This window comes from Amblyomma mixtum, chromosome 1 (genome assembly GCF_055824585.1).
Source record: "Amblyomma mixtum isolate Tamu chromosome 1, ASM5582458v1, whole genome shotgun sequence".
Classification (NCBI taxonomy): Eukaryota; Metazoa; Arthropoda; class Arachnida; order Ixodida; family Ixodidae; genus Amblyomma; species Amblyomma mixtum.
This window is the reverse complement of record NC_143012.1, coordinates 323,418,186-323,443,075: the sequence shown is the minus strand read 5'-3', so window position 1 is coordinate 323,443,075 and position 24,890 is coordinate 323,418,186. Positions and strand designations below refer to the sequence as shown.

Genomic DNA, 24,890 nt, shown 5'->3' with positions numbered 1-24,890 from the left:
AGTGGTGTATCCTTGCGGTTAAAGTGCTGTGTGCAACGCACGCCAAACACATTAGTGGTGCCATTTAGATAACCGTCTCTTGAGAGACCAAAGTGTATTTTTCCATGTTTCCTGCTGTGCGATGTGTTCAAAGCGCATTGTAATGTTTCAGTCCACTGCCTGTAAGAATTCTAGAAGCCCGCTCCTAGACATGCGCAAGTGATGGCCATGACGGTGTCTACGTCTTTAAGTTGAGGTTATATGTTGCAGCAGCCGTCAAGGTTGTCTAAGACAGCGTTTACATCAGCCCACAGTGGTAGCCCTGACGTGCATATATCGTAGCTGTGGCAGGCGTCTATATACACTCACATATCAATATGCCCCTGACCTTTTGTCATCCACCCCTCCACCAGGTGTCCCCAGCCCTGGCCCAGCGGTCCCTGTACGCGCAGCACGTGCTCAACTCGCCCGAGGTGGCCAACGGCAGAAACGGAGGTCCCCGGTGCGGCGTGGGCGGCGCCACCGCGTCGGCCACCCTCGAGTTCGCCTACATCCGTCCCGACTCGCCGGTGACCCTCACGGGTCCCCGGCGGAGCACACTGGACAGCGGCCACTGCCAGCGCTCCCAGTCGTCCTGCTTCGGCGCCAACCCGTTCCTGCAGCTGGGAGAGCCGCTGCCGCAGCAGCACAAGCTCCTCCAGCAGCAGCAACGGCACCACCGAAACCACAAGCACCAGCAGCAGAACCACCACCACCAGCAACCCCAGCATCATCAGCCGGCGCCGCCCTTTGCCCTGCACGACCTGCGGGCCGCGCTGCCGGGCGGCGAGGACGAGGCGAGGCCGTCGTCCATCTACGGCCAGCCCTCGCTCACGGTGGTCGGCGACCGGGCCGCGTACTCGGTGCAGCCGCCCGATGTGGTGCCCAACCACGCCCGGCCATCGGCCTCCAAGCTCATGAAGCGAGCCGTCAGGGCGTACACGCACTCCAAGTCGGACTCGTCGTTCGTGCTCAAGCAGAGCCCGTCGCAGCTGCAGGGACACTTGGCCGTGACCTGATGGCTCCATGTTCCTTCCTTGCTCTGGTCCCGCCGTCATCCGGCCCTTCTGCTGCGCGCCCCTCGGCGACTGCGCAGTGTCTTGACAAGCCTCTGGAATTAGGGGTGCTGCTAGGTGACTCTGTGTGTTGTCACGGCTGTGTTGACCCTTTGAGGCTGGCTCTGACTACGCGGCGAGTGATGACCAGTTCTCTGTGACACACGTCTCTAAGACGTCCCGTTGGTCCGACCTGCCTCTGTCCACATCCCGCCCTCTTCCTTTCTGTTCCATCGGTTCCTTCCCCTATACGCCAATGCTGCGTGGTGTATGCACTTTTGTACCTTATGATTGCGCTGGTTTCGGCTAGCGGCCACGGACCTTTGCGTATTTGGAGAGACTGTCACCCCAAACATCGGAAGGGTGGTTATGATGAGTGCGTTGTATTTTGTATTTGGAAGTCACCATTGCCGCCCTCTCGTTCTCGCGTATAATGGTTCTCATTTATTTCGTCGTTTGATGATTCTTTTTTCTAGCGACGAATGTGCTACACGAAGCAACTAAACAAAAAACCTGGGCACCGCTGTGCGGGGCGATCGTAGATAGACATACAGCTATCGGCCGTCTCTCTCAGACTGTTCTTTGTTTTCTATTCGCGACGCGAAATTTGTGAACCGACCTTTTGTGACTGACCTTTCGCGAACGGTCTTTGTGATAAGAACTCTAGCGAACAAGACTTTTCGTCACAGAACGAGCATTCTTTTCTACATCTTTTCCTGTTACGTTTCACGAAGCAGCAAGCCAAGGCGCTTATTGACGTGCTTTTTAGACCTTATTGCCCCTGACACACCAGTCAGTAACGAATTGTATAGGAGGCCTGAACGACGCGGGTAGCCAACAAGGCGGCTTGATATGCCGTGACCCGGTACGAGCTGTTTTTTTTTTGTGTGTATGAGTGTGTCTAAGCACCTTGCAATCGTTCCTTCCTTCTATTTTATTTCTAGACCGTTCTTTTTCCAGTATGCCAGTATGTTCTTAATTGCAGGTGCGGTCAGAAGACATAGAGTGGATACTTACACAAACGAGTGCCCCTCACCAAGCAGTCACTGTACATGTCCTGCACCACCTCGCGCCCTCATGCGCGCTCTGCATGTCTTATCTTTCCATTGTTATCCAAGAAGGATCTCATGAGACGAGTGAGACAAAACACGTAGCTGCTGCTTTTGCATTTTTTTTCTCGGCGGTCGCGATTGCACGCGAACGAATGCACGACCTAATGGAAGCATGTACCGATGAAAGGAAAACAAAAAAGAGAAAACGAGGAAGTCAATGCAGCGCGTAGTTTTTTGCCTTTGCATGATGCGAACACGGCGCGGAGGTTGTGCCCTCTTCCTCCTCGTTGGATGTTTGGCTTAGTCGGCCTTTTGAGGTACGGACCCAGTGTAGGAAGAATGTCGGTCGAAAAGACTGGTATAGAATGAATCTCGAAGTGGTTTACACCGTCGCTTTTTACAGTACCTTTTTTTTTTTTAAATTCCTGCCTCCGGCCATGCCTCCGCTTCGTCGACATGCTTCTCTCCTGCAGTTCTACGTAGCATCCCGCTGAAGTCCCGCAAGCACTCCTGTCTCGTTTTCAAGCTCTCCTAGATGTCCATCACCGACCCTTACGACTCCACTGTGATATGTATTTTCTATTGTGCGTGTGAGTGTTCCGTGTGTGACCCGTCTGTGAGAACCGTATAGACAACAAGAGCGCTGGGCTAAGTTTGCCTCGTAACCAGCTCCTTCACTTTTTTTCTTGTTGCTGCTCTTTGGTAAACAAACTTAGACGTCCCTCCGAGGCTAGCTGCCAGACAGAACACACACGAACACACACACAAACACGCGCTTGCCAGAGCGACACGACAAAGAAAGGCTGGAGTGACGACGCACGACACTGCGTGTAGACATGTAACTGCCACTTTCGCGTCTTGTTGAGATGTATCTCTCTCTGTGTGTATACTCCCGAACAAGCGTGAGTGTACAAAGTATAGTGTAGTGCGCACCTCTGTACCGCTTAGTCACAATGCCATTCACTTACAGTGCGACCATGCTGAGCACTTATACCAGGTACACCGTGCGTGGAGGACTGCGCACCTTCATATCCGGGCGATCACTGCTTACAGCGGAAGGTGTGCTTAGATTTACTGGCACTGTATGTGCTCCGTCTTAGCAGTTCCACTCAGGGGCTGTGAAGCATAAGCGTGTCAGGGGCTTACTGCTCAGGCTGCTGTTTCTCTCACACATGAATTCGTGCATCTTTCATCCATGAGAGGGTAGGTCAGCTTGACTTTTGAAGCTGGAGATGAATTTGACAGCGTTGTGATGAGGCTGAATGCGTTCGCTCTTGTACGGATCAAACACTCCGCTGCTGGGAGCTGCTAAAATGGAGCACAGACATTGGAGCGTAGGGTTCGCTCGTTTTCCCTCCTCCTGAGATGTGTGCTGGCGCTCAGTAGGCTTTCTATAGACAATCTATTAAAGGCCATAGACTGCCTGCTGATTGTCAGTGCAGGCTCCTACGAGGGTTGGTTGGTGTGTTGACGACGCGTCTTTGGTGTATACGGACAGCACAGTGGTAGTGCGGCCCGCCTCTCACTGCCAAGACCTGAAAGGTGCACCCGTGAAGAGCTAAACAGCTGAAAACGCTGTGCTTTTTCTCTGGATCTCGACTGCCGGACAACGCTGCCTAAGCTTTGACTCTAGACGCTGGAGTGTTGTGAGATTATTACGCCGCAACCCTAATCGGGAGCCCAGAGCTCATCCCTGACGCTTCGCTGATGACAAACTGAGTATAAAAGTATTTTGGGTTGAATCAGTCTCCCCTTTGCCAACTTCTTTTTCCGGGCTGTCTGTAGGCGATGTATCGATGTGAGCGATCGTGTGATAGGTTTGTCAGTCGTCGCTGCATATAGGCTGAAAGTCTGCGCTGCAAATATTCTGCAACCTGCTCTTGTAACGGTATTGTGTCGACAAGTTTGTTCATTCTCAGTGTCAGTACTGTGTGAAGCACGACAGGACGAACATAAACTTCAATGTTCCGGGTGCCCTAGAAGAGTAGCTGCAGTTTTATACTCTTCGTGACCTTGAGCGAGCTATCCCGTCTTTGAATGCGATAGGCAGGGCAGGTCAAGTGACACCTTCAGGTATCGCCGAACCTTGTGACATGCTTAACGTGTGAGATAATCATTTAGTCAGCTTGATTTGTGAAGGTACAGGAAGAGGGGAAAGAAGCATAAGCAACGCCTGTGTCCTTTGGCAGGTCGCCTCTGTTAACCGAGAAAAGTTCGTTGAACGACGTTCACTTTTCTTCTGATCATACAGCCGACAAGCGTACACGTCTGGAACCTCGATACTGAAAAGTGTTGTGATCACGAGCCCATATGAAAGCAAGCACGAAAAACTGGCAAATCTGCGTCAAGACTCGCGGCGTGGTGTCGAGACATGCCCCGTGCTTTTTGTGTAACCATGAATTACTTCCTGTAAATGATGCGTTTCAGAATGTTTGCTCAATTTCATCCAGTGCAGGCCTTTATGAAGCCAAGGCCGCACTTAGTTTTTTTTTTTCTTTCTCAAGATGAGCGACATGACTTCGCAGTTTCGTCGGTTCCGCCTGTAACTGTTTTCTCCAACATCTCTAATTCCCTGTATTCGTGAAACGAGCATGGTGAACGCTTTGTTATACTGCATGTATATCGTTCTTAAAAAACCTTAAGCAAATGAAAGCGATGAAACGAAAATTTTGCACCACGCTGCTATTTGTATAAAAGGAGACACTGTAGCATTGGATCACCACTCGCGTTGCCCTTATATTTATGCTCAAAATTTGCGTATTTTTGTTCACATTTGGTCAGTTGTCACTAGATACCTTATAAATAGTAAAGTGTCCACCTAATGCAGGCGCAATTGTTTCTGCCTACGAATACGTCGCATTTGTGGGGATTTTGCTGCGAGAAGTAGTTAAGTTCGCGTGAAAGCTGATTTACATAAATGAAACAAAAAAGGTCGCATGACGAGTTAGTTCCTGCATATAAAAAGAGTACGGTTCATAAGCATAATTTTGTTTTTGTTCCCTCAGTTTACCTCTGTTTAGTTGGTATCTGTGCTGCTGCGAAACTGTTACCCTTCGCCCTCCTAACGAGAAAGAAGAGAGGAGCGGAAATAGTCAAAACTGAGTTGTGCTCACGATGGTGTTTCAGAGGCCTGCACAGGTTGGTGTGCGTTCTAATAGGCCCGTGTGCACCTGAAGAATAAATGAAGTCATGGTTCGGGTGGTCCCGTTCATGAATATATACATATATACGCATGCCACATATTAAAAGAATGGCGTGCGAAATGCCTGCACGCCACAGAGCTAGAAAAAGAAACGCAATATACAGAGTACAACGCAAAAGATATTTTGACGACGCCTAAACCACGCAAATATTATCGAGGAAACCAACGAATGCGGAGATATGCCGTCTGACTGAGCACTGGCGTGAACTTGTTTGCCAGAAAGTATTCGCTTTCCCGACAGGCATGACGAAGGCGTGCTTGGCTGAAAAGGAAAAAAAAACGCCATGCAGCGGTTTCCAAATTCCTTGTCAATTTTACGTTGTTTCCCCTCGTCGACACGAGCCTGTAAAACAGAAAAAAATTTAGTTATCTGTTCCTTATTTTCGTAAATTTTAACTGCGCTGGACGGTTGTACTTCTCTTTTCATCGTATCTTCTCTCTTTCGCCGTCTTTTTCCGCTCGTTTCTCCACAGGAGGAGGATTCACGCAGAGGTCTATAGTTCTAGTCATTCAAGAGCGTGGGTGCGTGTGCGTGTGTACGTGTTTATATTTTTTTTTCCTCTCGCTTTCCTTCTCTCCTCCAGTTCCTATAAACAAACCCCGGGGAACTACATCCAGCTGGGTTTAATTTAAGCGAACAAAGAATATAATGATAATTAATAATGATATCTGAAGACGGGAACAGAGAAGAGCTCTTTGTCTGTGGAGGTATTTATGTAGCCCGTGTGAGCGCAATATGCCGTTTCTGGTCTTTATTCTTTCTCTCTCTTTCTCACTCCCTTTCTTTTCTTTCTTCCTTCTGATTCCCGCTGTGAAAGAGTGAGGTCTGTTCGTCTTTCTCGCTCTTCGTGACATTGGTGTCGCCGGCTGTTCTCATCTGGGTGGCGAGAATGGAGCACATAGTGCCTCTCGACGAAATTCGGGTTCGGGTTTCTTGTGTCCGTGCGTGTGTCTTTTCTTTTTTTTTGCTGAATTGTACGCGGCCACACAAAAAACATGCCCATATCTGTCCGGTTCTTTTCTCAGCTCTTCTTTTTCTATCTTAAATTTACTTCGAGTATATTTACATGACCTCGAATAAAGATTTGCATACTGCGAAGCAACGTGTCTATGTCTGACTCGTCACAAACTGAGTGTGCCACGCATGCGCGGACAATAAGACGCTGCGTCTGTATGACATCGGCAGAAAGCACCGTAAGGGGTTCATCGGAAAGAACTAACCCGCCAGTAAGGATGAAGGATTTGCTGAACTCAACTAAACCCAGTGCCCTCTGCAACGGATGAGTAATATACTGCTCAAAATGTTCCGATTTTGCACAAAATAAAAAGCGCAAAATTGGCGAACGCCACGTGAAAGAAGCGTGGATTGTAAACAGGGGTCTGGCACGCGACCACATACGTAACCACTGTTTGCCGATTTGCTGACATGGTTTTGAAATTCGTTTGCCTTGTACCGCGCTCACCAGCCTGATATCTTTATCGCGTCACACTTCCCTAATAGAATTTCTTGTTTTTTGTTCATCTTTTTAAACGTGTGCATGCCACAGCTTGTCTCCGCAGAAGAAATATACGAGGGTCAAACAGGCAACTTTAGCATCACATCCAGCTATTGCATTTTCGCTCGCGAAGTGCCACTGTGGCAACAACGTGCTACAATGAGAAGAGTAGTGCCATTCCGAAGGCACTTTTTCCAGCAAGGTACTACGCATGCGTTCTTCCTTTTCTAATTTTGTAAGGTGAAGCCCCTGCGCCTGTCTTCCGCGACGGTTGTTGTTAGCCTTTCTTTTGAAAGGCTAACAACGACAACAACACGACAGGCGTTTCCTTGGTCAAAGACACGACGAATTATGGGACGATATATTAGGTGCTGTGCTATCATTTTCCAGGCCCACGCTCATGCCCTCGGTGCTGACCTGCCTCAAGAAAAGATGCGGTCTGGTCCGCTAGCATCCCTGACTCGAGGTTTAAAGGGAAACTGCATAGGTTTTAGAAATCAACGAGCTTTGGAGGGTCGAATGTGGGAAACTTGCACGTAAAGCATGCGAAGTCTTTTTGGCCTAGCGCTTGAAATAGTGAAGTAGTCGCCGATTAAAATCCGGACGCTCTTCAAGCTTCTCCGCAGCGCACAACGCAGGATGACGTCATCGAAGGTATCGGTATGCATTTCCAACGCGAAAACGCCTGCTTTGAAGGAAAAAAGCAACTCCATTGAATTCATACCCTGCCGAGAGTTGTTTGGCAGCGTCTAACGAGTCAGGGCAGGATGTGGCTGGCGACAGCGGTAATTTGAAACCATACCTTCCGTGACGTCACGCTGAACTTTCCTGCTCACCTCCAGTACATTGAGCAGAAGCGCAAAATTCAATCGTCGATTACGTCACTATTTCAAATGCTAGTGCAAAAACACTTGGCATGCTTTATCTACAGCTTATATAGATTTGAATCCTTGAATATCGCGAAATTCTCAAAAAAGTACTGCAGTTGCCCTTTAAGCGGACTAAATGCAGCGCTGACGGCGTACTTTCCGGTGGGTGATTCACAGATGATTAGCGCACATTTGCTACGGCTAGGCGACGTAGGGACTGCTGCGAACTATTTCCCGACAAGTTAGATTACGCCGGCATTGTACAGTAATTCAGTTAGTGTTTCAGCCCAGTGGAGTGAGTTCAAACTCGCTATACGAGGCGAGTGCTATTGCAGCCAATGTCAGTGAAGTTAACTGTGTGACGTTGAGCGAATGTCTAAACGCGAGTGGCACTTAAATTTGTCCGTGTCATGCGTATTACATACTCGCCAAACTCTGGAGCTTCTGCAATTAATTTTTATTAGGTTGAAGTTGATGCTAATAATTACACGCTGCTTGTAAAAAACAGCTCATGAGTGTGATTAGGCTTGCGCAAGCAGCTTTGAGAGAACGGAGATTTCCTTAGCACTGTAATTATCGGACAATGACTTCAGACTTACGCAAAACATAATTTTGAGATATTTGCAAAGTAAGTACCGGAAATAAAACCTTCCATACTAATTTAGTGTGTCAAAAAATTGGATTGCCTTCGTATTCAAGCGACAATCAATATAGCTACTCGCCAAGTAAGCACTGCCACATAAGGAAGAAGCCAGATAGTTAAGCATGTGTGATATTAAGTGCTATTATAACCCGCCAAGGGCCCCGATCAGCCGTCACCACACACACACTGGGACACCGATGCGGTGCACTCAACCTCCGCTGGGAGGAGAGCGATTCGCCGCAAAGAAATAGAACTCCAAGTTCACCAAGGAGACGTTTATTCACGTCGTCCTTCAGCAGTACACACGCACTCAATCGTCACCCCGTCCTGGGGGCGCGCGAGGAGCAAGGCTCCGCTGCGCGCACGAAGCGACTCGAGCAATGTGCGCCGCTAGCACGCCGCTGCAGGAGAATGTCCCCGCGGCAGTGCTGTGATCTCTCTCTCGTGTCGACCGTTGGGCCGGTTGCGAGAGAGAGTGGGCAATCAACGCAAAGTACGCCTGTCGGAGGTCACTGGACCCCGCTGGACAGGCTCGAGCCGCTGCAGGACAGAGGACACGTGCGAGCGAGCTCGAGTAAGCACTGGTCCGAACGGCAAAGGCCGGCACGGACAAACAGTAACGTACGCGCCTTACGCTGTCTCGGAGGGATCTCTCTCTCTCTGGGCCCCGCTCGGACGGTCGCGCGGTGCGCGGCCGCCCCAAAGCGGGTCCCGAATTCCCGCCAAAAGGCGCCAATGGCAAAGGCCCTTGGGGAGCCGGGGCGGAGCTGTGGCTAAATGACAGTGATTAGTCACCCAGCCGCCTCTCCACCGCCTGAGGCGGGAGCAAGGGAAAGAGGAGAAACAACGCGGGAGGCCGGCATAGCCGCGCAAAGGCGACGGCGGAAAGCCAGGATTCCCACATCCCCCTCTCCTTAAATGCCCTCCTACCCATCGGCAAAGCACGCGGCCAAAATAAAGAAATCCATACACAAAAAAATAAGCTACACTTCAGTTCCAAAATAAAGAAATGAATACACAAAAAAAACGTCAAACGTTTTCGCAGTTCTCTCGGAGGAAATTTGCTCACTGCTGTGTTGTGACGGATGCGCAGTAGCCTTCAAGTTTGTGGGATTCCTGGCTAGCCGCCGTTGCCTTTTTGCAACCGCTGCCAGCGTCCTCGTTGTACTCCTCTTTCTCTGTCTCCCACGTACAGCTCCGTCCCGGCTTCCCAATGGCCTTTGCCATTGGTGCATTTTGCTCGACCACCCAAGCAAAGCCCAGAATGAGGCTCCTCCAAGACAGCGCAAGGTGGTACTTTTAATTTATATTGCGTTAGCAATACTACTCCAGGTTTCGCCTCGTCGCGTAGCCCCGGTCGGTAGGGATGGATGACCTTGAACAGCCGCTGCGCCGAGCAGGTGGCGCGCCGTTGCTTCAGCCGCGCTCCGCCAGATGGCAGCGCCGTCGGCGCGCGTATAAATGCGCGCTTGCCTTGGCGTGAATGCTTTGCTATGCAGTCTTCTAAAGAGAAGTGGCAGCGACAGGAAGAAGCGAGAAAGCGACAACGTGCACAAGAGACGCCAGAACAATGTGAGGAACGTCTTTCAAAGCGTCGTGCTAAGGATGCAGCTCGGCGACAACGTTCTACCTCGCAGAGTGGTTCCACACGTCATCGGTCAACGATTAATCTCAACACCTGACTGCTCAGGAACGCCGCAATGCTACCAGGCGAAGGCAACGCGCCGAAGAATCGCCAGAAGAACTATCCGGCTACGCCACAAGCTACTCCACAAGCGAACACACAAGCGTAGCCATGCAGCCATTGCTAACGCAATTTACCCGGTTTAACCAGAGCTAAACCACTGCCAATTTTGATTTATTTATTTAGAAAACTCCTCAAAGGCCCCAGCTATGGGCATTAGATGAGGGATAGCGGTGATACATCAAAAGGGGAAAAAAATTACTAATTGCAGCAGTATATTTTTCCGACGGATATCTCAAAAAATGTTGTGGATTGGAGTGGAGCACACGGCATTCATCAGTGGGAATATCATTCCAATCATTCGCAGTCTGGATGAAAAATGAGAAAAGGTGTGCGGTAGTATAAGCAGACGGCGGGTAAACACTTTTGGTGTGGCTGACACGTTGCGAAGTCCGGTGAAAAGGCAGGATGACGGAATTTGACAGCTGTTAATGATCAGATTTCTAGAAAAGACAAAGTGGAGAAAATTTACGGCGATTAACGAGAGCAGGCACGTTAGCTTGAAACTTTAGATGAAATACTCTAGTGAATACTAGAGACTCGACCATCTCGAATACTCGACCATCTCAACGACAAATAATTTTTTCCTGCACCCTATGCCAGCTTCCAAGCCCTGCAAACTGACCAGCCTGTTCTACTTCCAAAGTTGTAATTTGTTTCTGTTTATATTTCTGCTACACTCTGTCATGACGTGATTATTTGAATTTGTTACTTCTGTCTTTTTTTCGTCTTGTTCTACTTTTTTTCCTATTCTATATTTTTATATTTTCTATATTTTTCTGTATTTCCATATTCCTTCTATATTTATATATTCATGTATGACTGCTGAACACCCCTGTACCACCTCCCCCCCTTATGTAATGTCCCTAACGGGACCCTTAAGGGTTAATAAATGATGATGATGATGATGAAACAGTTGTGGTAGGAGTAGATAAGCCGGGAAGCTCAGGTCTGTACTGATTCAAGAGTGTTATTAAGAAACGATTGATGCGGGGCCCAAATAGCGCATGCGTACTCTAATTTATTATTTATTTATTTAAGCATACCGTAAGCTTAATTAGGCTTCTACAGGAGTGGGTAAAATAATGGGAAGGTTATAAAAAACAGTAGCATATCCAGTATAACATACACAAGATGAAAAACATGCCCACTGCAGTAGGATATACCATGGCAAATAGGCTGATAACAAATATGCAGTTCGTAAAGAGACTGTCAAATGACAATGCGCATTGCCATACACGTTCATTTCGATGCAACTAAAATACGGGAAAGAAGAACGACAAAACAACGAAGAGATACAACAAGGTCAAACAAACATGACAGTCAAAAGGCACAAGTACAAAAAAATATTATACTGAACACTCGCGGTGAATAACTCGAGACATCGTAAAAGTTATTTTTTTTTATTGTAAATTCTGTTTTTTTTTTAACGACTCTTCGTTTTGCAAAAAGATATCAAGAGAGACGTCGTCTATGAATTCGTGAGGCAGATTATTCCATTCTTCGATGGCTAACGGGAAAAGAGAATTTATGTGTGTTGCATCGCGCTGGGATGGGTCTTATGCACTTTTCATTGTTTAATCGCTTTGAACGATGACAAGGTGCCTTGATGTACTGATTTTTATCAATCCTTATACGATTGCTATAAAGAAGAAAAAGGAACTTCATCGAAGCTACGCGTCGCCGACAAGCAAGGGTCGGGATATGCGCTTTAGCTCGCAGGGAAGAGACGCTGTCATGGCGTGAGTAGGAGGAGTAAATAAACCGAAGTGCCTTATTTTGAATTTTTTCAAGTTGTTCGCTGAGGTATGACTAATTTATCGCTCATCCGTAGCACTACCGAAAAAACAGCATTGCAGCATATTGGTCGAACAAGGGCTAGGCCATAAGTTTTACAGAAAAGGGAAAGCGAGTTTTAAGTGACGGCGGAGAAAACCAAGACATCGGTTAGCATCGTATGTGACTGCTGATATGTGATGTGACCAAGATAGATCGTGGGTTATGCTAATTGGTAAGTACTTGTCACAAACAGCTGATTACCGAATCGAGAATGACGTAATTTGGTGGCGGGAAGGAGTGCTTTCGATTAAAGGATATAACAGATGGTTTATTTGTATTGATGGTTTGGTTTGGTTTATGGGGTTTAACGTCCCAAAGCGACTAAGGCTATGAGAGACGCCGTAGTGGAGGGCTCCAGAAATTTCGACCACCTGGGGTTCTTTAACGTGCACTGACATCGCACAGTACACGGGCCTCTAGAATTTCTCCTCCAAAGAAGTTCAACCGCCGCGGCCGGGATCGAACCCAGACTTTCGGGTCAGCAGCCGAGCACCATAACCACTGAGCCACCGCGGCGGCTATTTGTATTGATAGTCGTTAACCTTTTATTACACTAGGATTTAATAATATTTAGATTGTTCTGCAGCTGTTTTGTCGGTAGTGCTACAGATGAGCGATAAATTAGTCATCTGCAAACAAGCGAATGTTAGAAGATTTATTATTCGATGTCATTGACGTACACGAGGAAGAGTAAGAGGCCGAGAACAGTACCCTGAGGCACTCCGGAGATGGCACGGGACATTTGAGACGAGCACTTCTTGGCATGCATATACGAATTCCTGTCTGTTAGTGAGGAAGGAATGAATCCAAGTCAAAACTGAATGGTTAATATTTAAGCAAGAAAGGAGACGTATGTGAGGAACCTTATGAATTGCTTTTTCGAAGTCAGTTAATATTGCGTCCACCGTAACTGTCAACGGAGGAACTTAGGTTCCTCCGTTGCGCTCGTCTTGTGCTATGTACTTCTCTTATGTGTCGTAGTTTTAGTGCAATATAACATGGCTTATGTTGAACTTAGGTCATTAAGAAACACTGCTAGTTGGGTTTGGCAAGCTGGTGTACTTATCACCATTATTGGTTATCTGGTATGCTGCACAAATTTATTTGATTTCTCTGGTTTTGTGTGCTGTTTAATTTTTTTTTCTATGTTTGCCAAATAAGTGACTGTAAAGCTTTGCTTTCAAAGAATAGGCATCTTCAGGCAAGCGCTCACGAGGCATCTGCCAGTTTGCATGGTCTACCATGCAAGTGAGGGAGATGGCAATATCAGCATTGCTGTGGCATTCAACATACGTTCGTATGTGCGTGGTTCTTTGTTGCAGACGGATTTTTTTCTTGAAAATATTCTTCAGTATTTTGCGAAGAAGGTCGAGTTTGCTAGGGGCAGTGAATATAACGCTGACCCCCCTGTCTTATCTCATCGTTTCCTTGAGGTTATATGAAAGATATGAATGTATGCGTATGGTATGTTGTTTTCATGCAGCGGTTTTCTCCGCAACGGAATTCTCTGATTGCTCGAGAGTGTCGTGACTTCATCAGCACCGCGAAATTATAAAATCTGGGGACTAGAATGTTCGAGTACCTTTTATGATTATCATATGGGATTATACTAACCTGACCCCCTTTTCCACCTCAATACACAAACTAACACTAATTCATCTTAATCCATCCAGTAATCCCACTAATCCACCTTAATCCATTTTCTGAGGTAGGCCGACTTTTAAAATTTTGGGGGTTCTTTGAAATAATTCGACGTGGACCAACTTCAAAATGCTATCGCATTTTCTTTAAGAATAGGGTTAAAAAGGCTTGAAGATTTTTGTGGAGGTTTAGGTTCTTGTAGCCCGTCCTTCCGGATGTCAGACACCAGCGACTCGGCTACACCAACAAGTACGCTCGATGGGAAGCCTGCGTCGTTTAGTCCTGTCAACTGCAAATTAAAACCGCTTGGATCTCATGTTCATAGGGCCTCGGCAAGGCAGTCTTGAGGCTCGATTATGAGCTGAACAGCATAATGTTTTTGCATGACCTCGGAGCATATCGCGAACACATATGTGAAGGTGAAAGGGTTAGTGCTATGTCTAAAAACATCAGATTATCATTTTTGGCGAGTGTCATCGTCAATTCTGGAGGCCCTTCATTTCGCCTTGATACGTAAAGAATGAATGCTAAATTTCGCTGCGCGTCAACTATAGGGTAAAACATTAAGAAATCATCAACAATCCTGAAATCCTAGATATTAGAATCACTTTCTTCAAGATTAAGCGTTCCGAATACGGTCGCTCTTTCATACTTTGTAAGTGTAATAACACTGTAAATCGGGGTAGGTCAAGAACCCATGCGTACTCCGTCTTTTTGCGGGAAGAGGCATTCACTGTGTACAGTAGAAGTAGAACCAAAGTAAAAGGTTAAACGCTCGCGAAGACTGCTCGCAGAAATACCACAGCTGTTTTGGCATTCCGTAAGGCCTTGTATTTCAATGCATTCCTGCATTCTTCGCCGATGGATTCCTTCGGTAACGAGTAATACGTATGTTTCACAAACTGGCATGGCACTCTCACCTTTCGGATTTTACGGTCGGAGGTACTCGCTGTTATTGGCGGTCTTCCGGGTGTTGAAAGGGTCGTCGACTTCCAGTATGGTTAGTGAATCTTGAAAAAAGGTTGCTTACCAGAAGTTGCTAAGTGTCATGCTCGGAAACAATAGCCCTGAAAGGGCAAAGGGCTATAGAGAAAAGTGTCACCTTTGGACTTCTTTACTGGTGAGGACAACCTGTTGAGACAAGCTTTTCCACAATGTTCCTGCTGTGCTGTTGCCAATCAGCCGAAGTCAAGACTTTATTGCAACAAGGAATAACTACACTGCATTGCAAAAAAAAAAAACAAGTTGTGAAAAATTTTGCACACAGCAAACTTAAGCAAATTACTCCACATTTAAGCAACGTTTTCAGAGAACAAACGTCGTAAACTAAAAGTATTTGTAACACTTGTCTGCAGTTTTTGACGTACCTTTACATAGGGTACTGCGAAACCTGGTACTCAGGCAGGGACGCAGGAACAGAGGGGGGCATGGTGTCGGTCGCCCCCTAACATTTCACCAGACGACGCAACACACACCCAGTCCCCAAAGTTAGCGCTCAGATCAAATTTCCGACAAGCGCTTCTATTTTAGTACGTTATTTATGTAAAGCACAGTGTGACTGAGCTAGTGGGCTTCGCAGCCAGTCTTCAAGCTTTTCGTTTGAGCAACCTAAAGCATCTTGTAATAAAACAGCGCAAGGACACAGGACGAGAACGGAGAGAAGACACACACGGGTCTTCTCTCCGTTCTCGTCCTGTGTCCTTGCGCTGTTTTATTACAAGATGCTTAACCAACTCGCCCAAACTGCCATTTTAACCTAAAGCAATCCCGTACCTACAGAATTCGTTGACTGACTTGACCCTGTTCATGAGCACGACTGGTAGAGGCAGTCAATGCAGAAACTTTTTTTCTAATGCAGTCGATTACTCCTTGCGTGTATGTACAGTCAGCGTCAAAAGAAGCTCGAGCATGACGACGAAAATGGAAACAGAGAAATGAGAATATTTTAGTTGAAGTAGAATGAATAGCAAGAATTCAAATTCGTCCTGCCCCCCCCCCCTCCCCCCCGCACGCACGCGCACACGCACACACAAAGAAATTGCGGAATCACTGTACTCATGTATAGATTTTTTTAAAAGAACGAAAACCATACTCCAATCTGGCCTGTATAATTCACCCTAAGCGTTGCGAAGAAACCGGTGACAAGCGCTGGAAGCTTCTACCATTTCATCAAGATTATCTAATATCAGTCAGTGCCCTATCAATGAACAAATCATTCCATCATACCGCGCTAAGCCATCACTCCTGTTCTTGTCATGCATGGCAGTACTCTGCACTCGTGCTAACATATGTCACGTGCAGAATGAATACGCATGGGTTCTTATCTGGTGCCAAGTTTTCTATTGTCAACCCACACGATGTCGGCTAATCTGTCTTCCGTATCCAGCCCTGTAGCAACGCCAAGGATTTCATCGCACGGATGTTACGTATGCGAGTCTGTTACGCTGCTCTGAGGAATGTGCGTGCAAAGCTTGCCAATACGCTGCTTTCACTAAAGCCAAACAATGCCACCAGTATTGACGTTGAGTATGTGAAGAATGTAGAGTGAGCACCACAGAATGGCACTAGTCTGAGGAGATAATGGTCGTGGGCGTCTGCACTCGGCCCCTCGGTGGCCGGTCTCGGGCTTCCTCGGTGCGCTTCGGCGCGATAGCGTTCCAGCAGCATTTTTCACGGCAGATAGTACGCCCGTCCTTCGCCAGGCGTCAGCGCCGCAGATTGCCGCTTATCTCGGGCCGCCAAAGCGATCGCTCGCCATGCCGCCCGCTCTCCCTGGACAGCAAGAGGATCGGCGGACGTTGCCGTAAGTAGCTTCTTTCTGTATGTCTCTCGTGCCCTAGGATCAGCCGCTCTTCTTCGCGTGCGTCCGGGTCCTCTTGAGTACCGTTAAGGCGTGCACTAGCGAAATGGGCGTGATAGTGACAGGTTCCAAGGGTTCGTGTACCGCTTCAAAAAGGCGCCGTGTCTGTTTTTTTCCGACCGGGGTGTACCTGTGACAATCGTACCGCTGTTTCCCTGGACGCGCTTCAGTAACGCGGCGCATATCTTCATTCTATGACCTGTTAAAGGCTACTGAAGTCGACATGTCTGCATTTTTTCGCGCTGATTGCAGAGCGAGTCGTCACGCGATGCAGAGATGCTCAGAGGGACGCTATGCGAAACCCAGGATACGCTACAGAGATGCTTCGTCAAACACTTCATTTCGTCGTCTTTTTTACCAACTCTGTACGGCGCAAGTGCTCCCTAATGATCAAAATCAAACGGCCCCAATTCGAACTTTATATCCATATTGCGTAAGCCGGCGCTTTTCGATGAAATAGTCGGATCTCGAGCGTTGCTTGTGTTGACGCCCTGTCCACCGCGTACCGCGCTTTTTTTTTTTGTCACCACTGTTACTTTGCATTTCACGTTGTTCACTTATGGTTTTCGTTGAACATATCCCGTTTCCTAGCGGTGAGCAGTAACTATTATGCTTAATCATTCTTAAATAGTCGGCAATAGAAAGTCCATGTACGACGAAGAAATTCTACACGAGATGCACTTATCGCCAGGTCGTTTCAGAGCGTCGTATTCTTTTCGTGAGATAACTACGGGTGACTCATCGAGTGTAGGTAATCTGCGATAGCGAAAACCATGCGATTTACAGATTTGCGCATTAGTATCCGAGGTATATGATAGGGCGTTAGGAACAGGATCAAAATCCGAATTCAGTATTGGACATTCGGCATTATTTGGTGGTTGCACAGATAGTTGGTCATATTAATTTAGCAAACAAGGCATTCCCGCTAAAGTGTGGCACACAGCTTCGCACCCCATCTGCGACGTTTTTTAACGTACCGAAATATTGCGTTTGCAGAAGTTCATGCGTTTGATTCGGATGGTGATAGAAGTATAAAGAGCTCTGCTGGCCCCAGAATCAGAAATATAACACACGCGTGGACACTCAGACACACACGTGAAAATTTGTGCCTTTTCACAGCCGGGTTTGGTAAGGTAGAGTGCAGTTTAGAGAACGCAGCCACATCTTATATCTACCGCTAGTACGAGCATAGAAGCTGCATATCACTTGTTTTTTGTACTCCACAGAATTGATAAACATGACCACAAGAAGCCTGTTCTGGTCATGTGCTAGAAAAGTTCTTGCCAGCGCAACATACTATCCGTACGTGTTGCACGGGACGCATAGGATTTCTACGCTTGGACACTGGCAAAGGCCACCGTGCCCCTTTTGATTAAATATAAAGTTCTTTGAAACATCCGCCTGGAATAGGGTTGCAGTAGCCTTGAACCTTCGTACAGAGGAATGTGCCTTTTTAAGAATGCGTGCAGAAGCAATCTCAAAAGCCGTGACTTGTATTGATTCTATTCCCTCCTAGCGGCAAAACATTCTGCTCACTCTAATCCAGTTTCGTTCATTCCGGCCGGTATATCAAGTTGGAAGTGCGACCCGAGTTTTGTGTACTGCAACCGGCCGATAAAGCTAGAAGCGCTGTTTGTGCAAGCCTTTCATCCGACGCTAAAACTTTGAGACTAGGATTGCTCCGAAAGCAATTTTCTTCGGGAAAAATTGAGTTCATAAAAGAAAGTCATCGTGCTGCTTTAAAAATGCCAGCTAATCGATTCTGCTTTGTCTAGCCCTTAAAAAGCACTGCCGCCGGAAACGTGTCTAGCAAATAACCAGCGATAAACTCTAACTTTTTCCATGCAGCGCTCGGTTACTCGGAAGCGGTTGGCTTTGCCGGCATTGGTATTTTTAAAGCAGCACTCTGATAAAGCTAGTCGAGCGGCGGTGACATAGACCGATACGGTGCAGATAAGGATGGCTGTAGCTGATGTGAAAGCGCCGGGAAACGTGCAATCAGAAAGTGACAAAGACGGTTGACGTCGATGGGAACTAATCTATGAAACCTGTGGCGTGCGTAAGCGACGTCGCGTTGCAGTGGCGTTCACGAGTGCAAAGGCAATTCTGCGACCAGCAATTTCACCGAAGCACGGTGAACACCACTGCTGCACTATACACCCTCGGTCCCTGTTTCTTTTTTTTTTTCGCACTTAGGTATATGCATACACTGGATTGATATCTCGAGCCTTGAACACGTCCTTTGACTAGGAAATCATGGTACAGTGTATTTGTAAGGCTTTTTGACGGGCTAGTTGGTACATATTCATATTTGATAGGCTGTGCGCTAAAAAGACGTTCACAGGAAAAAGGATAGAGACGACAGGAAAGAAGCGCTTCTTTCCTGTGTGTTTGTAGGTTCCCAGCTTAATTTCAAACAACGATGAGGCTGTGAAAAACTTAGATTAACTGCGGCACCTCTGCGCTCGCCTAAACGTGAGCAGGTGGGCGGTTTGGTAGAGCCTTGAAACTTAAATTTAACCGTTGATTTACCACTGGAGAGGTGCGTAGAGTTTGCAGGAATGTCTGGCACGCATTGTGTCCTACTCCTAACACATGTGCGTTTGTAATTTTCAAGCATAAAATTGAAATGGCATCGCTTGAAAAATTAACCCTCGATTTACGCCGTTTAACTAAATGCGGCGTAGGTGCGCTAGCACAATATGCATGAACCGTTCGCCGCACAGGTTACTTAAAACGGTTTTACAAACAATAAAGTCCCCCCCCCCCCCCCCCCCCCCGAAAAGTACCTTGAGGGTCTCCTGAGATAAACGCTACTGAAGCAGCCTGACTGAGGCCCTGGGGAACATTACATGACAGTTGCGGTTTACAGAATTTTTATTTTAAAAAGATGTGGCACCAATAATTGCAGTTTTGATAAGTTGATACAAGAATGGAAAGCAATAAACATTAAAATAGAAATAAAAATAAATAAATTAGTGGCCATTGGTTCTATCTTCCCGATATGGCGAATTATTTTTGGTATTGTCAGAAGTCACTTTATATTTCCGTTAGCTGTTGTACACCTCATCGAAGTGAATGCAAGTGGCAGCTGGCGCGACGCGGTTTCTGCTTTTCCACTTGGCTGCAGCTGCTGCCAAACCGTTTTTTTTTAACCAGGACATCACCAGGCTTCACCAGGGCACATACCAGCTTTTTAACTAATGACCGATATACGGTGCTAGCGCACGAAAAGAAAATATGGGATTCGCAGCCTCCACTTTTCCACCCGACCCCGTCGTTGGCACCCTCTCCCACTTGCATTTCCCTCACTTCTGAAGGGGGAGAGGGGGATTTTCCTATCTCCCCTTCCACCTGCCAACAGTGGCAGGTGGAAGCTGACAGGTGGAGGATAAACACCTGACAGGACGGCTTTTTCGCTATCAAGGATCTAGGGCTAGCAGTCGAAACATAAAAGCATGGCAAATGAAATTTTCCAACTTTAGCGAGACCGACAACTCCGAACTGATGAGGGTCTTGCTTCGGTAACGCCGTGTAAAGCTGGAAATACGCAGTGTGCAGCTGAAAGAAAAATAAAAAGAAAATGGCCCAATGTGCTAGGGCATTGAGCGCTTTTCGCCTGCAAAGCGATCAAAAGTGCCTTAGGTACTACCACGTGACGCAAAGCGAAATTTTGGACCGCCACCGTGCTACAGTTGTTATGGTGCTCGGCTGGTGACCCCAAAAGACGCGGGTTCAATCGCGACCGCGGCGATCGCATTTTGAAGGAAGCGAAATGCTAGAGGCCTGTGCGATGTCAGTGCAGGTTAAAGAACCGCAGGGGGTCGCAATTATCCGAGTCCTCCACTACGGCCTCCCTCATAGCCTGAGTCGCTTTGGGACGTTAACCCCTTTAAAGCAGTAAAGTGAACTTGGCTCGCGGCGTTATTTATTTCATAATAAACAGTCATTTAAATATCTCATTTAACGTAACTAATCAAAATATCAGCAGGATTGCCCAGGAATGACACATTTCTTATCCACGGCCATTTTTTTGACGACAGCGCAATTCTCTTGCATTGCCGAAGAGTTGAACAGTCAGACATACTGCAGGCATGGCATCGTGTATGCGTCACAGGTAGCATTTTCAGCAGAGAGAAATATAATGACAAGGTCGAAGGAAGTACACAATCCTGGCCTCTTGAACTCTGTCCTCCTTTTCTTAAGCCAAAAAGAAATGCCTTCTCAGCTGAGCCATATACAACACCGAGCTCTCTTCCCAGAGTAGCTATACCTCGTATCTGTGAAAATGGGCCATAGTGCTCTGTGCTGCGACGGTGTTTTTGCTACGATACCGAGCGTCACCTGTGCTGAACGCCGCTATCCGGCAACCTGATTTCTCCGGGCAGCTGTGTGCGTATTTCTGACACGCGTTTTGGCGATACCCTGCATCTGTTCAAGGTCTGTTTTTGTAGACGCTATAAATATCACCACGAGTACACGCGGCATAAGGGTGCTTCCTCGGAAACCCCGACTCGCAGAACTCTATGACGATGCATCAAAAGTCTGTTGTCTTTTAAAATCATCGCAACTGATTATTGGGCGAAAAAAAAAAAGCTGCGGGGCTGATTAAAAATCAAATTATTGTCATTTAAGTAGAAAAATAAAAACGAAAGGCCAGAACAGTCTGCATATAACAAGCAAACTTGAGGAAACCTCTTGGGCGAAGGTCGAATGTGGCGCCTAGAGCAATGCGGTGTTCCGAGTCATAGAGCTTGCCAGATCAAGTGCACGTTCTGACGTTTGTCGCCCACACGCACGTACGAACGATATTGTTTGTGCGAATTCCTACAGTACAAGCCACGTGCTTCCGCGGCACATGGCTGTCGCTCATCTTGGCAGCTTGCGTTCAGCTATCTACTTGCTGTCTAATGATATCGCTTTCTTTTCTCTCCTCTCTGTCGCTTTTCCTTGTTCTTTCGTATCAATAACAATACCGATATCACTGCGGCCGAAAGGCGCCTCAGGTGTTTTGAAGTGGGAAGCAGGCACGTCCATGACACGGTACCGATTGGCCTGGCTTTCTTGTTTTCTTGAGAAGATACCTAATATTTTCCTTGTTCGTGCCGAACCAACGGCCGGTATTCGAAGTATGCCCCCTGCAGGAGAACACCGGACTAATTTCGACCACCTGGATTTGTTTAACGAGACTCGATATGTCGGCACGCCCCGCATTCAGCCTCTATCGCATGGGGCTGCCCGTGCGACTCGTGCTCGAGCGGCAACAGAGAGACCTCGGCGGGTGACCCTCCGCGGTGCCCTAATTAAGGATCTTGGCGTTCGGCTGTTGATCCCAAGGCGAACCCTGATATCGAACCCTGGCGATAGCAGCCGCATTTCGGTGAAGGCGGAATAGAGTGTATTGTGCGCTGGTTTGTGCTGCGTGACGTCAGAGCACGCTAAAGAACCCCAGGACGTCTAAATTAATCCGGAGCCCTCCACTACTGCGTTCCTCATAGCGCACGTGCAAATTCGGGAAGTTAAAGCACCGCATACGAGTACCTGTATGATCTAGGCGGGTGTGTATCACGCGATGCAAAATCGGTACTCGTGTGTTGTGTGTAGATGCGAGTGAGGCAGGTGTTGAGAGAAAAAGGTGTTTGGTAATTGGACTAAGTATCGTTATCAAAAAGTGCGGTCGAAGAAGTCCTGCGCAAAGGGCCCACTGCCTCAGCGAAGTTCAATGTATTCTTAGGGCGTCTTTTTTTCTTTGTTTTTTTTAGTGCTAGTTGAATAAGGATATTAATCCGCGGTATATGGCTTCAGAGTAGTAACACGTTCAGCGTTGTAATCGATAATTGCTGCATATAACTTCTGGTTAAGGACAGTGTCGTCCGAAAGAACCTGGCCCATGAGTAACACGCCGGCCGTGGAGTGGACGCTATCGTTAATGTCCTGCCATCTGTGGTCAGGTATTTCAACTGGACGTGGGAGCGAATACTCATAGGGGCGGGAAGTGACCTTGTTTTACTGACAGAGCCATGGAGGCCAGAGCAGTGCATGGTTGCAATAGGACGTTCCGCCATTTTGTGTCCCTGCGTCGTTTGCAGGCGTCATCCGTGGCATAAGGAATGATGGCTAGCAAGCAACGCGTTTCGCCGGCTTCATTATCAAAGGGCTGGTCAATAACAAGAGGCAAATTAATAGGGAAAATAAATGCGAAATAGGGCCCCTCGAAGTGCTTTTAGGAAGAAAATGGCATGCTCAATCTAACTACCGACCTAGCTCATACGAAACGATGTAAAAAAAAAAAGCGAAGTTAGATGCTCACTACAACAAGCAAATGCACTGCACTGTTACTGGCATGCCTTGAATTTGAAAAATCGCAGGCGCGCTTTGTTCCTGGATAACGTGTGGGGCAGCAACCCAAGGGGGGCAGTAACCCAAACAATAGCGTACTGTTGAGCTGTCTCAATGCGACCCAGAGGGCAATTATACAGGAGCTGAAGCGACGCGGGCACGCAAAGTGTAATGCCCACCGCTCGCATAGCTCGGCAGGTATTTTGAGCCAAACGAAATTTTCCTATGCCTCTTAGCCGAACCCAAGATACTAGTCTCCTTTCGACGTCAAGACTGCGAAATGCCATTGCGATATTAACAATTCCCGCTTTTTTTGTTAATTCCGCTATTCATTAAAGTGCAGCGAAGGTTATCAGTACAGCACTTTTTTTTTTTTAGATAGGCTTCTCTGTAGAAGGGGAATCGACGAGCTCGAGTCACCATTGTTCTGTCGTCGAGTTTTGCAAGGCTCTAACGTAATCTATAGTGGCCATGCTGTGAAGGCGTCTTTAAAGCAAGGAACCAGATATGAAAAGTTGTCCGTATACTGCGGTTTGTGATTCCCAGCCGCCTCTTCGGACGTCACACACGATAGGTAATGAAACCACGCTAAGGCCATTCCGTATCTAATGGTTTACGAATCTAGCCGCAGAACGCTACGGGAAAGACTCAGAGAAAATTCAGAATAAAGGCTTTTAGCACAGCGGATACGTATGCGTATACCGTATAGTGTACGCGTATAGCGTAAACGTTACAGTCTTCGCCAAAAGTAACCCGGCACAGGTGGTTCGTTTCTTAGCCGTGTAGCGAAGCACTCATGGCAGCCCTTAACCCCTGATTCTGTGTAAAGTATGATGAGCCCTTGCCCTCATGTTCTGACACCTTTCCGTCTTTATGGGTGCCTTGAAGGCTCCATTATACAGCTGAGAAGCAAAAACCTTTTGCTCGGTTACTTTTGGCAAAGGGGTACGTCTCCCGCGCACTCGCTATGGCATAATTAGTCAGAAGGGGTCACTGCGCGTGCGAAGCTGGCGTCCGGTAAAATGGTATACTTCTACGCTAACACATCTCCGGTATGCTCAAAGCCTCTAATGTCAGCATGGCGCAAAAAGTGCTCAGGGACGAATGCGGCATCGTCCCAAGGCAGTTTTTACAGGGCTATTCGCTTCCGGGTTCTGTTTTTCCCGGAATTCGGAGGGTAAAAAAAAAAAAATGGGCTACATTTCTTTAGTTAAGATTTGGGTAAAAATCGCTTTATTCAGCAAAAAAATCTACAACTCGAGATTTTCTGGCCATTTTTTTTTTGAACAGGGTGAGCTCACGGGCTAGTTGGTTATTCATAATAATTATTCGTGTGTGTGTTTCCTCGTCTTGTGTCCTTGTGTAGCATGCGCTGTTGAAAAAATTATCATTTTTTTTTCTAGCAAAAGATGATTTACTGTTAGCGCTTGTTTAAGTATGTGTCGTAAAATGCTTTACTTTTAGCTCATTACTTCCATAAACTTTACGAAAATGGATGGTGCGCTGCAAAACTGTTTGCCACTTGAGATTTTTTCCCTCGTATTAGAATTATTTTGTCGCAGCATTTCCGTGCCCGTGCAAGACCTACTTGGCTCTGTTTCTACACTGCAGAAACGTACATTAAACATCAAAGCGACCATTTTAAATGCACAAGAGGTTTGCAGAAGGACGTCAATAGAGTAGCGCTTGATGCAATGATGCCTTGTAAGATGTCAGGTTAATACTCGCGTTCTAAAACGTACGTTCAGGTTTATTCTCGAAATACGTCGCCTCGTTCTAACAAGCGTTTAAATAGGCGGGAATTCATCGCTTAAACGAAAACACTGCTTTGGAACAAGCACAAAATACTCGCTCGTTATCGTGCAGATTCTTCAGCTTCAGAAATCCGTTCGAGGTGCAACGATCGAGTAGAACTGGGTTTTACCCAAAAACTAAGGGCAATAAGTTTGCACCATGTTGTTAAGACATCAATCTGAACACTATACACCTTGACCAAGTTCGTAACGTCAGGCATAGTGCACATGTTATGGTGCAGACTGCACCTGCAGACGCATTGTCGACGTTCTTTGTCTTTAGTGGCCACAATGGACTCTTGACCATGGTCATGTCTCATGCACGTGACTATCTGAACT

The 24,890-nt window shown here is 47.1% G+C and overlaps 2 protein-coding genes across 4 annotated transcripts in view; both read left to right on the top strand.

The window, feature by feature from the left end:
- LOC149372752 (uncharacterized) overlaps nt 1–6,426 on the top strand; it is a 272,987-nt gene extending 266,561 nt beyond the window's left edge. For all 3 annotated transcript variants that reach the window (XM_089567293.1, XM_089567292.1, XM_089567291.1), the window contains one exon: nt 393–6,426. In XM_089567293.1, coding sequence (XP_089423419.1) covers nt 393–1,037 — 645 coding nt within the window. In that variant the 3' untranslated portion in view covers nt 1,038–6,426. The remainder of the gene's footprint in view (nt 1–392) is intronic.
- Nucleotides 6,427–16,215: 9,789 nt separating this feature from the next.
- Rab32 (RAS oncogene family member Rab32) overlaps nt 16,216–24,890 on the top strand; it is a 32,405-nt gene continuing 23,730 nt past the window's right edge. The window contains exon 1 of the mRNA XM_089567290.1: nt 16,216–16,362. The gene's annotated coding sequence lies outside the window, so the exon portion shown is untranslated. The remainder of the gene's footprint in view (nt 16,363–24,890) is intronic.